The sequence below is a fragment of the Lissotriton vulgaris genome, chromosome 7 (genome assembly GCF_964263255.1).
Source record: "Lissotriton vulgaris chromosome 7, aLisVul1.2, whole genome shotgun sequence".
Taxonomy (NCBI): Eukaryota; Metazoa; Chordata; class Amphibia; order Caudata; family Salamandridae; genus Lissotriton; species Lissotriton vulgaris.
This window is the reverse complement of record NC_141695.1, coordinates 4,391,656-4,406,938: the sequence shown is the minus strand read 5'-3', so window position 1 is coordinate 4,406,938 and position 15,283 is coordinate 4,391,656. Positions and strand designations below refer to the sequence as shown.

At 46.5% G+C, this 15,283-nt stretch overlaps 1 protein-coding gene across 1 annotated transcript in view; it reads left to right on the top strand.

The window, feature by feature from the left end:
* LOC147700479 (putative cation-transporting ATPase 13A4) overlaps nucleotides 1-15,283 on the top strand; it is a 941,662-nt gene that overhangs the window by 727,338 nt on the left and 199,041 nt on the right. The window contains exon 21 of the mRNA XM_086929645.1: nucleotides 2,012-2,091. Within this exon, the coding sequence (XP_086785771.1) occupies nucleotides 2,012-2,091 (80 nt within the window). The remainder of the gene's footprint in view (nucleotides 1-2,011; nucleotides 2,092-15,283) is intronic.

Genomic DNA, 15,283 nt, shown 5'->3' with positions numbered 1-15,283 from the left:
TAGGGAATATTTTTGATTTCTATTCTCCCAACCTAAGAAGACAGTTTTGTTCCCATGTTTCTCAAGTGGAGCATTACCTGGGGCACATGCTATGTTTATATTTGTAAATATTTCACATTGAGGTTGAATTTTTGTAAAATGAACATGAGGACCAGAATGAAAACTAATTTTTTAAGACGAGGCTCCAGTTTTTTGGAAAATGTGTACTCATTTGCGTTATTTTGTGCCGGGAAATGTTTTGCTATTTTGTCATTGTGCAAATGTCTACTACATATTATATACCTCCCCGGCACGATAGATCACCCATTATTGTATTTCTCTGTGGCTGTCCTTCTAATTTGTTTCAGAGGATTAATAACTCAATTTTTTAAATTAATCATCACAAATTTGTATCAGATTATTGTGATAAGTATGTTCCGGTTTTCAAAAAAATGTATCCCCTGTTTTCATGATGATGCCGTAATTGCGATGACTTTGGTATTCACGAAGATCTTGTGTCTATGTGAAGTTCCCATCCATTCCTGCCTTCTTCAAGGTTCCAATTGCTACTTGGTTCATTCTTGGAAGTCAACTGTACTTTGAGTGCAGAACTCTGGTGCCAGTATTTTTTGGGCATTTTTGCTAACATAAAATGGTGTCAGGAAAAGGTGAGGAGGAAGCTTATCAAGATGCTGAGGAGCAGGCGTTACCAGCAGCACCGGAAGACTATCCTGATGAGGAACCACTAGCTAAGAAGCAGAGCATAGCGCAGGATATTTTCCTCATTCCATTTGGTGAATCAAAAACAGTGGCACAAAATGTCATGTGCACCTTGTGCAATAACACCCTATGAAGTGAGACAGCAGAACAATATTCATGTGCTACAACAAGCATGTTGCCCCACTTGAAAAAGTACCATAAAACCAACTTAAGTGACGGAAGGAGAGTGCAGGAGAGGGAGCCACCAACCTCCAGGGCTGCATCATCTGCTCCTGGAGAGATAGTTCCAGTGGAAATGGAGAGGAGACGCCCACAAATATCTCCTGAGTTAAGGTTCTTATGCCTTCCGTACAACACCACCCTGACAGCCGGTGAGCAATTTGCTGATGTGATTTTGGGAACAGCAAGGCAACATTCCTGTTAATCTATTTTTCAATTTACCCCAGTTTCCTCCACTGTTTTAGTGGTTAGGTTTGTTTCCCCTTGTTGCCATTTTATTTAAGAAGAAATACAAAAAAAGGGCAAAGTATTAGGGAAAAAAACACAGTTCCAGAAAAAAAAGAAGAAAAAAAGGTTCTTCTCAGAACTGCCTTCCATGGTTAAAAAAAGATAAACTGTTTGGCTGTGTGTGTATATAAAAATGAGTAATTGCATAAGTGTGTGACTGAGTTTGTTATTGGCTGCATGGGTGACTGAGTACTTGTGTGAGAATACGTATGGATGAGTTAATGCCTGTGTGAGTGCCTGTCTGGTTAAGTGAGTGGCTGTGTGAGTGGCCGTACAGCAGACTGAGAGGATCTGTGATTAGCTTTATGGATGAGTGACTGGTTGTGTGAAGTGGTTGTACGGTGAATGAGTACCTGTGTAAGTGTCTGAATGGTTGTATGACTGTCTCTCTGTGTGAGTGAGTAACTGTGTCTGCAGCGAAACCCCAGTGCAGAACACAATCTTGTATGCAGAAACCACAAGGCAGAGTCACATCATCGAATCCCAGTGCTTGGTACAATCTCGTGTGTTACAAGCCAAGCGTCTCCTCCGCTAATCCCAGTGCTGGACACAGTCTGTGAGTTTCAAACGCCATTCACAGGTGATGCCTGTGTGCAAGCTGAAGGTTACATGTTTGAATCCTGTCACATCTATTCAGCTTTTCACCTTTCTGAGTTTGATAGAATAAGTATAATTGTGGAACTAAAGGTGTTATGATCACCTAAGGATGATCCATTATCTGTTGTACTTATTATTATAAATCGACACACTGGGATCCTGTTGTATTGCAAAGAGTAACCTGTTCTCCTTTTGCTCTTTCTTCCAGTTTCTGCTGAATGGAGTCATCTTTGCCAGGATGTCCCCTAGACAGAGAGCAAGCTTGACTGAGGAACTGATGAAATTAGAGTAAGTAAACTATGTAAAAATGCATGAAGCATGTGGCTGCGTAGTACCTCTTGACCGGGGATACAAACTGATAGGACAGACAGATGGACACCGTACAATGATTGCTGTGAGTTACAAAGAGTTCAGTTTTACCTAGAAGTGCATAGGAGTGTCACACCTCTACTTATATTTTTAATGGCAGGAGGGGCAGTGGGAACATGAATGTGCGTAGCAGGCACATAGTTACTCCCAAACCCTGTCAGAAACTGTAATTTAGAGAATGAAGCATACACTTGCTTGCCACACAGGTCCGCTGTGACCAGTTTAATCACTGTTCTAGGGAGCAGCAGTAGTGCCTATTCCACAGAGTGAACCTTTTTTGGTGGTTCTATCTAAGGACATCACCCCAAGTCAGACTCTCTCTAATTAGCTGAAGATTCTTTAGCAGACTGAGCGGGCCGGCCTGTGATCATTCACCTGTGCAGCTCCCAGAGATCCTGTGTTCTTTCTAAGTGTACCAATAGCTCTCTGTAGGCTGCCACTTGACAGGACGGCACTAAAGGCCTCTCGCCCGTGTCTGCCCAGAGAATACACGCACCTGTGTCTATCCTGAGACAGATCTGTAGCGCAGGCAGCCTCTCCACCTGTGTCTGTCCTGTAACAGATCTGTAGCACAGGCAGCCTCTCTGTCTGTGCCTGCTCTAAGGCAGACCTGTAGTCTGTCCCCCTGTGTCTCTCCTGTGATAGATCTGTAGCACAGGCCGCCTCTCCACCTGTGTCTACTGTGACAGATCTGTAGCACAGGCAGTCTCTCTACTTGTGTCTACCTTGAGACAGATCTGTAGCAGAGGAAGCCTCCTCATCTGTGTCCTTCTTGTGATAGAATTGTAGCACAGGCAGCCTCTTTACCTGTGTCTGTCCTGTGAAAGATATGTAGCACAAGCAGATTCTTTACCTGTGTCCTTCCTGTGACAGATCTGTAGCACAGGCAGCCACTCCACATGTGTCTAACCCGTGACTAATCTGTAGTGCAGGTAGCCTCTTCACCTGTGTCTACCCTGACACAGATCTGTAGCACAGGCAGCCTCTTCACCTGCGTCTGCCCTGTGACAGATATGTAGCACAAGCAGATTCTTTACCTGTGTCTATCCTGTGACAGATCTGTAGCACAGGCAACCACTTCACATGTGTCTAACCCGTGACTGATCTGTATGCAGGCAGCAACTTCACCTGTGTCTTCCATGTGACTGATCTGTAGCCCAGGCAGCATCTTATCCTCAATCTGCCCTCTGATAGATCTGTAGCACAGGCAGCCTCTCTATCTGTGCCTGCTCTGAGGCAGACCTGTAGCAGAGGCAGCCTCTTCACTTGTGTCTGTCCTGTGGCAGATCTGTAGCACAGGAAGTCTCTTCACCTGTGTCTGCCCTGTGACTGATCTGTAGCACAGGCAGCCTCTTCGCCTCAATCTGCCCTCTGACAGATCTGTAGCACATGCAGCCTATCTGTAATTAACAATCGGAGGGGGAGAGAGAGAAATCAGAATGGATTCATTCTCCCTGGGCATATTTAAATAAACAGTTAGAATTCACTCCTTGAGATTAAGGGTGTCTCCTCCACAGTGGGGAACACCTTTATGTTTTTAGGTCCCCTCACACACCAACAGGCCCCTTTGTGTCATGCTTCATCATCGGGGTCATCGTACCCCTCTACGGGGTACGGCGTGCTGCGACCTACGGAGACGTGGGAGCACTTGTTAGACTATGTGTGGTGTTGGTGAGGGGGTATTTTGAATAAATGTGAGTGTATTGTGGGGTTTAGGAAATAGTGATAGTTAAAAAGAACCTGGCTCGTGGGGTGACTAAAAATTATTTAATAAGCCCGCAGGCTGGTGCTGTTAAAAATGAGGGTGGGAGGTCACTACGCTGACAATGTGCGTTACCTCCTTTTTGTGTGCGTTGACATGTTTCGGTGCCAGAAGCACCTTCTTCAGGACGGGGTGCACAAATCCCCACCTTACTCACGTTTCTCTAACTAATACCAGAATTTTCTAATAAAAGTGAGGAAAAATTACAGTGCAGGTAAAAGTAATGTACCTAGCAAAGAAAGACGTCGTCTATTGATCAACCTCTAAAGGAAAGAAGACAAAAAAAAAAAATTCTGGTGGTCTCTCTCTCCATATCCATAGGTGAAATGTCCAGTGGTTACAGGTGACATACTATAGCTGTATTCCAGTGCTTATAGTGGGATAAAATTATTTTACAAAAAACACACTAGACTCACTGACACACAACATAGAGCACACACACTTAATGAGGAAATTTTTGATCAGATGTTTTTAAATAATTTCCTGGTCGTAACACTAATGTTGGTAAAGAGGGAAAGGACAACGTTTGTGTTATATCCCTGTAAAGTGAGGAGGGAAAATGTCAATTTCATGCCATTTCATATTTACAACATACTGTTTTGGAGTTGTAGATAAACCTCATGAGCCAAAACGTCAGGATCAGAGGGGTACGATGACCCCGATGATGAAGCATGACACAAAGGGGCCTGTTGGTGTGTGAGGGGACCTAAAAACATAAAGGTGTTCCCCACTGTGGAGGAGACACCATTAATCTCAAGGAGTGGATTCTAACTGTTTATTTAAATATGCCCAGGGAGAATGAATCCATATCTGTGCCTGCTCTGAGGCAGACCTGTAGCAGCAGCCGCCTCTCCATCTGTTTCTGACCTTAGACAGACCTGTAACAGAAGCAGCCTCTTCACATGTGTCTGTCCTTAGGCAGATCTGTAGCACAGGTAGCCTCTCCACCTGTGTCTCTCTTGTGATAGACCTGTAGCACAGGCAGCCTTTCCACCTGTGTCTCCTGTGAAATTTGTGTATCACAGGCAGCCTCTCCACCTGTGTCTTCCCTGTGACTGATCTGGAGCACATTAAATATAATGGGGTGGCCCAGTGACCCTCGGAACCTGGGTTCCAAGTATTGTACATAAACAATGGTTCTGTCGGGAGATTAGTCAATTTCTTAGTGAAACTCCCTTGTGCGTGGTACTATCAATGTATTGCACAGTATTATTTTAGAGATACTCCTTCAAACGAAAACAAATTAATATGGGGGAGAAAAAGGAAAGAAAGGGGACAAACACACCAATATCTTTGATTTGGCAGTTGATTCGTGGACTGATCAACTGCCGGATCTTGAAGGAGACAGACGTTCGCAGCTTCACTCTTAAGTGATCGCTTCTGCGGCACTTAACCCCCCACTCCCATATTTCTCCACCGGCCGGTGGAGAAATATCCAGCATTGATTGCAGAAGATACCACGATCAAGCTTGGGCCGTTGATGGTGTCGGCTGACACCAAATAAACCCCCACACCCCCCTGCCCATACAGTGATGGATGCAGGATACCGTCAAACCATCAGGTTATCCACCTCCCCTTGTTAGTCCTGATGAAGACCCGATACGGTTGTGATAAAGCAAGCACCATCCAAAAGGGTCGAAACGTCTACGTTGTATTACTAATCAGTCCATACCAAGTGTCAGAAGGCTCACACCTGGTCCATCGAAGCCGACGATGCTCCCAATGCCCCCCCACCTCAGGTGCCAACCGAATACCTTGTGGCGGCCTCTGAAGTGTGAGGGAAAGGGGAAGTGGATAGAGAGAGAGAGAGAGAGACTGCCCGGTCAGATAGCCTCCGTTCGCTTTTCTTTGGTGTCAGCTACTTGGCTTGGACGCTCTGCACCTGTATAAACAACAAACCTTAGAACACACTCTTACAGTTTTAAATACTCTAACCTTTACTTATTTCCACCAAAAGTACCTTTTTTACCCGGGCTTAATCCTCCCTCTCAGGAATGCTGCATATAAATGTTGAGCTTGTATTTAGCCTGTCGCAGTATCTGTAAATACACAATATCGTTATTCCTATTCCCAAACGGAAGCTCTATACTCACTTAAGTATTTTTTATGTATGGAAACTCACCCCTATGTTATTTATAGATGTCGCTGACTGTTGACCCTGAGCTTCCTTAGGTCAACTTGATTTTTCAACTGACATTGACAAGTTCCAAAAAGATTGTGAATAATTCTTAAACTAAATTCATATAGAATTCGAATATGATTTTGTAAAGTCTTTGCTTGTGGCTGAAAGTCTGTATCTGCAGTCCATTAAACTATGTCCAAGAAATACCTGAAATACGCTCGCCAACCCAGCAACTCAGTCGGCTCGCTATCTTCACTGCGCCGCTGAGTCGCTGAAATTATAGGTGATCCCTCGATGCGCATGCGATACAGCTGCTTGTAGGTTCTTGTGGAATTCAAGAAAATATCCTCGTTATTTTCTAAATTAAGCTTCAAAATACCTCAGAATGCGGTCTTCAAATTATGCGCATCCTTCATGGGGTGAAGTCAGTTGAAGTGCGCAGGTTAGAATTAATCGGCGGTGTTTATCGGTTCTGAAGTCGCGCAACTTCAACCACTAGACTGCAGCCGCTGAACACCGATCACTGACCCCTTGGCATCCAAGTTGAGCAGAGTCAAATAACCAGTGCATACACTGTCTAAACATGAGGCTGGAGACAATATGATTATTTCTCCAACGCAAATACTTCCTTGCATATCGAACTTTGTGAGACTTTTCAGGCACCTTGCTGGTCACAGAACCCACGATCCTGACACCAAGTTTCAATAAAAAAAGGGGAAAAACAGTATTTTTGTTGGAACAACTGTCTTTGAATTTTGGACTGATCCATTGTTTTTATGTATTATTGTGTCACCACATAGTCAAATCATCACCTGTCATTATTATTCACCTGGGCAGGTATCTGTTATTGATATACTTACAGCAATTATGTTCTGGACAACCCGTTTTTAACAATGACAAATCAATGTCTGTTTTTCAAAAAAAAGAAAAAAAAATTGCAAAATCAAAAATATTGGTGTGTTTGTTTCCTTTCTTTCCTTTTTCTCCCCCCATATTAATTTGTTTTTGTTTTAAGAAGTATCTCTAAAATAATACTGTGCAATACATTGATACTACCACGCACAAAGGAGTATCACTAAGAAATTGACTAATCTCCCAACAGAACCATTGTTTATCTACAATGATCTGTAGCACAGGCAGACTCTTTACCTGTGTCCATCCTATTACAAATCTATAGCACAAGTAGCCTCTCCATAGTGCAGGTAGCATCTTCACCTGTGTCTACCCTGTGACTGATCTGTAACACAGGCAGCATCTTCACCTGTGTCTACCCTGAGACAGATCTGTGGCACAGGCAGCATCTTCACATGTGTCTGCCCTGAGACCAATCTGTGGCACAGGCAGCCTCTCCACCTGTGTATGTCCTGTGACATATCTGTAGCAGAGGCAACCACTCCGCCGCAATCTGCCCGATGACAGGCAGCCTCTCTATCTGTGCCTGTCCTTAGACAGACCTGTAACAGAAGCAGCCTCTCCAACTGTGTCTTTCCTTAGACAGCCCTGTAGCACAGGCAGCCTCTCTATTTGTGTCTACCCTGAGACAGATCTGTAGCAGAGAAAGTGTCTTCACCTGTGTCCCTCCTGTGATAGAATAGTAGCACAGGCAGCCTCTTCACCAGTGCCTGCCCTGTGACAGATCTGTAGCACAAGCAGCCACTCCACATGTGTTTAACCTGTGACTGATATCTAGTACAGGCAGCATCTTCACCTGTGTCTACCCTGAGACAGATCTGTAGCACAGGCAGCCTCTTCACCTGTGTCTGCCCTGTGTCTGGCCTGTAGCACAGGCAGCTTCTCCACCTGTATCTGCCCAGTGAATGATCTATAGCACAGGCAGCCTCTCCACCTGTGTCTGCCCAGTGACTGATCTGTAGCACAGACACCCTCTCCACCTGTGTATGTCCTAAAACAGATCTGTAGTACAGGCAGCCTCTTCACCTGTGTCTATCCTGAGACAGATCAGTAGCACAGGCAGCCTCTTCACCTGTGTCTCCTGTGAGAGATCTGTAGCACAGGCAGCCTCTTCACCTGAGTCCATCCTGTGACAGATCAGTAGCAGAGGAAACCTCTCCAGCTGTGCTGCTCATGTTATATAAATTTTACATAATCTGTAATTTAAGCTGTTGTTTTTGCATTAAAGTGTGTTGCATCAACATTGGTTTATGTTTGGACCAATCACCATAAGCATCTGTGTGGGCTCATGTTTTAGGAATGGGATGAGAAGACAGAAAAGGAGGAAATGCTCAGGTATTTACCAGTAATCTTCATTACTCCGAGACCAGGTCTTCCCGTTCCATTCCTGAGCCCGTCGCTCCCTCACAGGATGCTGTTTTTGGTGACTGTTCTCTTTCTTATAAGTTTCTTTGGCAGTCTCCCTTTATGCATGCTGGTTAGTCGGGACCATGTTGGGGGAGGCATTTTGACCTCAGCTGGGTAAAAGGTTCTGTGGAGCAGGTGAGCTGCTCATGTGTAAGAAATGGAACGGGAAACAATGGCTGATTGTGGCGGGGTTGTAGAAAGGGCTCGGAGACTTGTTCTTGCTAAGTATGGTTTTATTTTAGTAAACGTCCTTTTACTCCTTGATGTGAGTCTCTCCCGGGAGAGCCAGTTGTGTCAGATTTAGATGGCCAGCCAGGGGTGGCATAATACATGCTGCAGCCCCTGGTAGGCCCTGGGTACACCTATGCCCTGAGTTACAGGGTCTGATAAGGTGGCCCAGTACCAATTGGTAAATGCACCTAAGGTACATGGTTGTCAATTTAGAGAGAGAACAGCTAGGCTGTGGGTCTGATTAGCAGGCCCACAGCCAGAGAAGTCGTAAACCAGTGAAGCAAAAAGCAAAAATCTGGGGTGATCATAGGATTGCAGACCCTACTCTCCTACAGCTCGGAGACTTGTTCTTGCTAAGTATGGTTTTATTTCAGTAAACGTCCTTTTACTCCTTGATGTGAGTCTCTCCCGGGAAAAGGCTGCGGGATCCGTGGTAACTGTTTCTTCTTCTGGGAGTCTTCTTCTGTCTTGCTCTCTTCTCGGTTAAGCTTCTCCTCAACTTCGTCCCGCTAGAGCATGCAAAAACAAAATAATGCAACGGGTCAGGACACTGTCCTCTTCGTTTTATTGCCCATGGGGGTTACCAGGAGATGAGAGGAGCGCCGCTGAATAAGTGTTTGTACACAACGTCTATATACAGGGGAAGTGCGAGGAGCAGTAGTGAGGAGAGCGTGTTTTGGGGGAGGTCAGGAAAGGATGTTTACAAAGCAGCCAGTGGGTATTTGAAAAGTCGGGTAGTTACTAGCGAGACGAGTTTTCCCGCCTCCCCACCCAACTCGTAACCCCCTGACGTACCTGCTGAAGCCACACTCCTCCAGGAGTGTGGCCCGGCGACTCATGCGACGTTGGCCTCCTGGCGCTCCAACACTCTTGCCCAGGTTGCTCGTCTCCCTGCTCTGAAACGCTTCTCCTGGCACTGCCTGAATTCCGCTCGCCTCCCAGCTCCGGTAACCTTGTCCCGACTCTGCTCCGACTCCGCTCGCCATGCCAAACTCCTCCGGGGTGATGCCACACGCCGATTCCTCGTCTTCCTCCTTTTTGGCCTATCCGATCAGGAGAACATCATCCGGGGGCGGGCCTTCCTCTTCATCCGGGGGCGGGCCTTCCTCTTCCTCAACGTACGCCCAATTAAAGGAACCGAGCCCTAATTCCTCCTCCTGCGTGGGCCATAGAGGGTGCTTGTCAGCGCTCTACTCGTTCTGGTTAGGTGGGAGAGAGGGGGGAATGTCAGAGTCAACAACCCACCATTCTAGGGGATGGAATCCCTTATGTCCCCGTTCGTCCACCCCGTTACTCTGATTTATGTGTGTCAATGATACAAAAATGCAAAAACAGAGGTGGGTGGCACTCGGCCCTCTCTCACTCTCTGTATGGATCATACAAACTCTGCAAGGCAGATAATACTGTGTCTAACCAAACCTAAAATTCCACCTCTTCCGAAGGGTGAGAGGTGTGGCTCGATTGACCCCAGATCAGTACATTATATTTATCCACATTGTCAGTGGCATAGCTAGCACTTTGGCCGCCCATGGCGGTCCCCGTCTTTGCCGCCCCGCTGCGGCGGCATCAAAGTGCCGGGGGGGTGCTTGCACCATTTTTCTCATATGCTGCCCCTCGGCTGCTGATTGGAGAGCAGGGGTGGGGGGCACTACTATAGATTGCTGCCCCGAAACGGCAGGGAAGAGTGGGACTAAGCTGCCGTCCCTAAAACTGGTGCCACCTGGGGCTGACCGGCCCTCCACCCCTTGCTACACCACTGCATATTGTATATAACAAGCAGAGTAACTGCTTGAGTGTGTAAGGGTTTACAATGTCAGCATCATTCAAAGGAGCTCTACTGACACCCAGTGGTCATTTGGTAGAAGTGCAGGTGAAATCAGGCCTCTCTTGTGCAGTGCCAGGTTTGTATCCAGACAGGGCGCCAATGTTGGTAGTCAGGTTGTATTAGTGATTATGGATTCCTATTTTCATCTGATACTTTTCACATGGGGGGTGCAGTGATATCAGAGGCTCATTTTAAAGGCTCTGTTGGCGTCCTCTGTGAGGAGTCCCTGTTCTGCTGGTGTTTACAAGTGCTTGAGCAAAAATCATTGGAAACTTCACAAATCTGATTAGATTGAACAGCATTGATCTAGTTAATATGTATTTACATGGGGCATATTTTGCCCTGAGTGTGGTCTTGGGGTGCCAATGGGGCTCAGTCTCCTTCCCCTGTTCCTATGGATTCCATTGTGGACCAGCATCTGGTTTTGTTTGTAAGTTGTACCTTGTAGAATGAAATATGAAAATGGAAGATTTGTTATTCATAAATCTGTTGTAAGTTTGAGTCTTTTTTATTAAGTGTGTTCATCGTTGCCCGTTACATTTCTGTCTCCCGGTGCATGGAGGATCAGCCGGGCCTGGGCATTCTTCGGGGTAATGTTCCTGCTCCATTGATTGGCTGCGGCTCGAAGGAGCTCAGCATAAGCTTGAATAGACACCTCAAGCTTTAACACTCCATGTAAAGGGTGGTAAATAAAAACAAATACCACCCCTATGAAGGTGATCTGTCAATAAATATGGCCAGAAACAATGAAACAAACCTTGAGAAAGTCATTGTCTTTCCGGGCAATAGAGACCTATTGGCACAGTGTCCATACATCTATATAAGGCGCCAGGCATCGATCCGGGCACAATACATGGAAAAGAATGAGATGTGTGCAAAGGCGCATTTTTCAAATAGAAGTAGCCCAGCAGCAAGTTACAGAAGGAAAAAAGGAAAAAAGAAAGAGAACCTCAATGAGAGAGAGGCTGAGGAATGATGGTGGGGTGGGAGGGGGAGTGATGAAAGTAAATGCCACTAAGAAGCCATGGTAAAGGGGAACAAGATGGGGGAGCAACTAAAGAGGTGCGGCAAAGTTACATTTAAAAGAAAAAAAGGAGGAAAACAACGGACGAGGTGGGCAGGACAACATGGCGACCAGGGGCATGGAAGTGAGGGGGGAAGCAGCATACATGGGAGATATTAAGAAAACACATGCACAGCCATGGAGTGCTAAAGGCAAAACACATAGTTGCATGAAAGTGGGCAGTGGAAGTATGCAAGTGGAAGGTCGGTAATCAGCTATGTTGTACGAGAGGGACACACGGAGAAGTGGAAGGAAAAACACTGAATAAGAAGCCAGAACATGGGTGACAAATAAGCTAAACCATGGTTATCATTGGGCTGGTCTAAAGGCCCCTGTAAGTATTTGCATTGTCCGCTAGAAGTCTTCGACAACAGTCTCACTCAGCACAATCACTGCGCCAATGCCAACTGACTCCAACATCACAATACGCCACCTCCATCGATGGATCTCCGACTGCGCCGACACGCTAGCATCCCTCAAGAAGAGACCCGGCAAGCAACACACCAAGAAAGCCAGCTGGTTCACTCCTGCACCTACACATACCTGCCGACGCCTCGAAGAGATGGATGAACAACAAAACCCTGGAAACCTACGCAACCTTCAAATCAGCCGGCAACACACACCACCTCCTCAAAAACCAAAAAGAAATGGCCTTCCAAAACAGAATCAACATCAACGCACACAACAGCAAAAAACTTTTCACCATCGTCAAGGAGTTTGTCAGGCCCAACTGCGAGACCACAGATGTCCCAGCCTCCCAAGACCTCTGCACCAAACTCAGCACATTGTTTCACCACAAGATAAGGCAGATCTATGACAACTTCGATGCCCTAGATGGTTCACTGATAGAATATCGATTACAAAAATATTGATGTTCAAAATATCAATAAAAAATGTAGACTACAAAAATATCGACTCCTTTACCTAAAACAGGTAAGTACAACAATATAGAATCATAAAAATATAGATGTAAATAATATCGATTTAAATATATATATAAAATAAAATACCATATATTAAATATTAATATTAATGTTAACAAAATAAATTACATTTAATATACATGTTTACAAAATATAAGAAATAAACTTAATTTAAAAAATAAACACACCAACATCATAATTTATACATATATATTTACTTTAAAATAATTCATGAACTATTATCATTTATTTATTTAAAAAATTACAATTATATAAAAATAATACATAGAAACAAATTATTTTAACATAAAAAAAATTCTAGAATAAATTAAAACATTGCATTTAAATAGCCCAATACTATAAGTGCAACAATAGGGAAAGTGTTGGATAGCAGAGGAGTAAAAATGACTATTCCCACTCCATGGAGTGCAACAGCAGGATAAGTATTGGATAGCGGAGAGTTAAAATGTACCATTCCCACTCCAGCGAATGCAACAAGAGGGAAAGTGCTGGATAGCGTAGGGGTAAAAAGTACCATTTCCACTCCAGTGAGTGCAACAGTCCGGAAAGTGTTGGATAGCAGATGGGCAAAACTTACTGTTCCTACTCCAAAGAGTACAACAGTAGTGAAAAAGTTGAATAGCAAAGGGGTAAAAAATTGTATTCCCACTCCACTGAATCATTCAATCAAGACATTTATAGAGCGTGCTACTCACCCGTGAGGGTCTCAAGGCGCTGGGGGGGGGGGGGGGGGGGAGGGGTTTGCTGCCACTGCTCGAAGAGCCAGGTCTTGAGGTGTTTCCTGAAGGTGAGGTGGTTCTGGGTCAGTCGTAGGTGTTTGGGGAGGGAGTTCCAAGTCTTCGCTGCCAGGTAGGAGAACGATCTTACTCCTGTGGTGGTTCTGTGAATTCGTGGGATGGTGGCGAGGGCGAGGCTGGTGGAGCGGAGCTGGTGGGTGGGGGTGTAGAACGAGAGTCGACTGTTGAGGTATTAGGGGCCCATGTTGTGGAGCCCCTTGTGTGCGTGGGTGAGTAGCCTGAGCGCGATTCTTTTATTGACAGGGAGCCAGTGGAGGTTTATCAGGTGAGCAGATGTGTGGTTGTGGCGAGGGATGTTGAGGACGAGGCGTGCGGAGGCATTCTGTATGCGCTGGAGGCGATTCTGAAGTTTGGCAGTAGTTCCTGCGTAAAGGGCGTTCCCGTAGGCCAATCGGCTGGTGACGAGGGCCTGGGTGACTGTTCTTCTGGTTTCGGTGGGGATCCATTGGAAGATCTTCCAGAGCATGCACAGGGTGTTGAAGCATGAGGATGAGACGGCGTTGACTTGCTTGGTCATCATGAGGGAGGAGTCCAGTATGATTCCCAGGTTGCGTGCGTGGTCCGTGGGGGTCGGTGCGGTGCCCAGAGCTGTGGGCCACCAGGAGTCGTCCCATGCTGAGGGGGATTGTCCGAGGATGAGGACCTCCGTCTTGTCCGAGTTGAGCTTCAGACGGCTGTGCTTCATCCATTGCGCTACATCTTTCATGCCTTCCTGAAGGTTGGTTTTGGCGAAGGCTGGGTCTTTGGTGAGGGAGAGTATCAGTTGTGTGTCGTTGGCGTAGGAGATGATGTTGATGTTGTGTTTGCGTGCGATGGTGGGGAGGGGGCTCATGTAGACATTGAAGAGAGTTGGGCTGAGTGAGGATCCTTGGGGTACGCCGCAGATGATCTTGGTGGCCACGGAGCGGAAGGGGGGGAGGCGGACTCTCTGGGTTCTGCCAGAGAGGAACGAGGTGATCCATTCCAGGGCCTTTCTTTGGATTCCTGTATTGTCGAGGTGGTTTATTAGGGTGCGGTGGCAGACAGTATCAAAGGCTGCTGAAAGGTCTAGGAGGATGAGAGCGGCTGTTTCTCCGTTGTCCATCAGGGTTCTGATGTCGTCTGTGGCAGCGATGAGGGCGGTCTCGGTGCTGTGGTTGGCTCAAAATCCGGACTGGGAAGGGTCGAGCGAGTTGGTTGCCTCGAGGAATGCGGTCAGCTGTTTGTTGACGGTCTTTTCAATGACTTTCACCAGGAAGGGGAGAAGAGAGATGGGGCGGACGTTTTTGAGGTCTTTGGGGTCCGCTGTGGGTTTCTTCAAAAGGGCGTTGATTTTGGCGTGTTTCCAGCTCTCAGGGAAGGTGGCTGACGTGAAGGAGCTGTTAATGACGTTCCGAAGGTGGGGTGCGATGATTGTGTCGGCTTTGTTGAAGATGTGATAGGGGCATGGGTCGGAGGGAGAGCCGGAGTGGATGGTGTTCATGATGTGGATGGTGTCTTCACTGCTGATGGGGGTCCATGCGCTGAGGGTGGTGGTGGGGGTCGCTGGTTTGGTGGCCGGAGGTGGTGTTTGGGGTCCGAAGCTGTCGTGTATATCTGCGATCTTGCGGTGGAAGAACGTGGCGAGGGAGTTGCATAGGTCTTGTGAAGGAGAGATGTCGTTGTTGCTGGCGTTGGGGTTGGAGAGTTCTTTGACGGTGCTGAAGAGTTCCTTGCTGTTGTGGGTGTTGTTGTCCAGTCGCTCTTTGAACAATGTCCTCTTGGTGGCCCAGATCAGCTGGTGGTATTCGCGGGTGGCGTTTTTGAGGGATGTCATGTTTTCTGTTGTCCGTTCGTGGCGCCAGGTTTTTTCGAGTGTTGAGCAGGATTTCTTTGCGGCTTTGAGGGCGTTTGTGAATCTTGAGGGTTTTCTGTTGCCGGTCTTGCCTTGGGGGTTCTTTAGAGGAGAGAAGTCGTTGGCGCAGTTGGTGATCCACTGTGCGAGGTTGTGGGCTGCGTTGTTGGTGTCAGGTAGATTGGTGTCGGCTGGTGGGTTCTGGCTCAGCGATGTTGTTAGCTGGTCTGTGGTG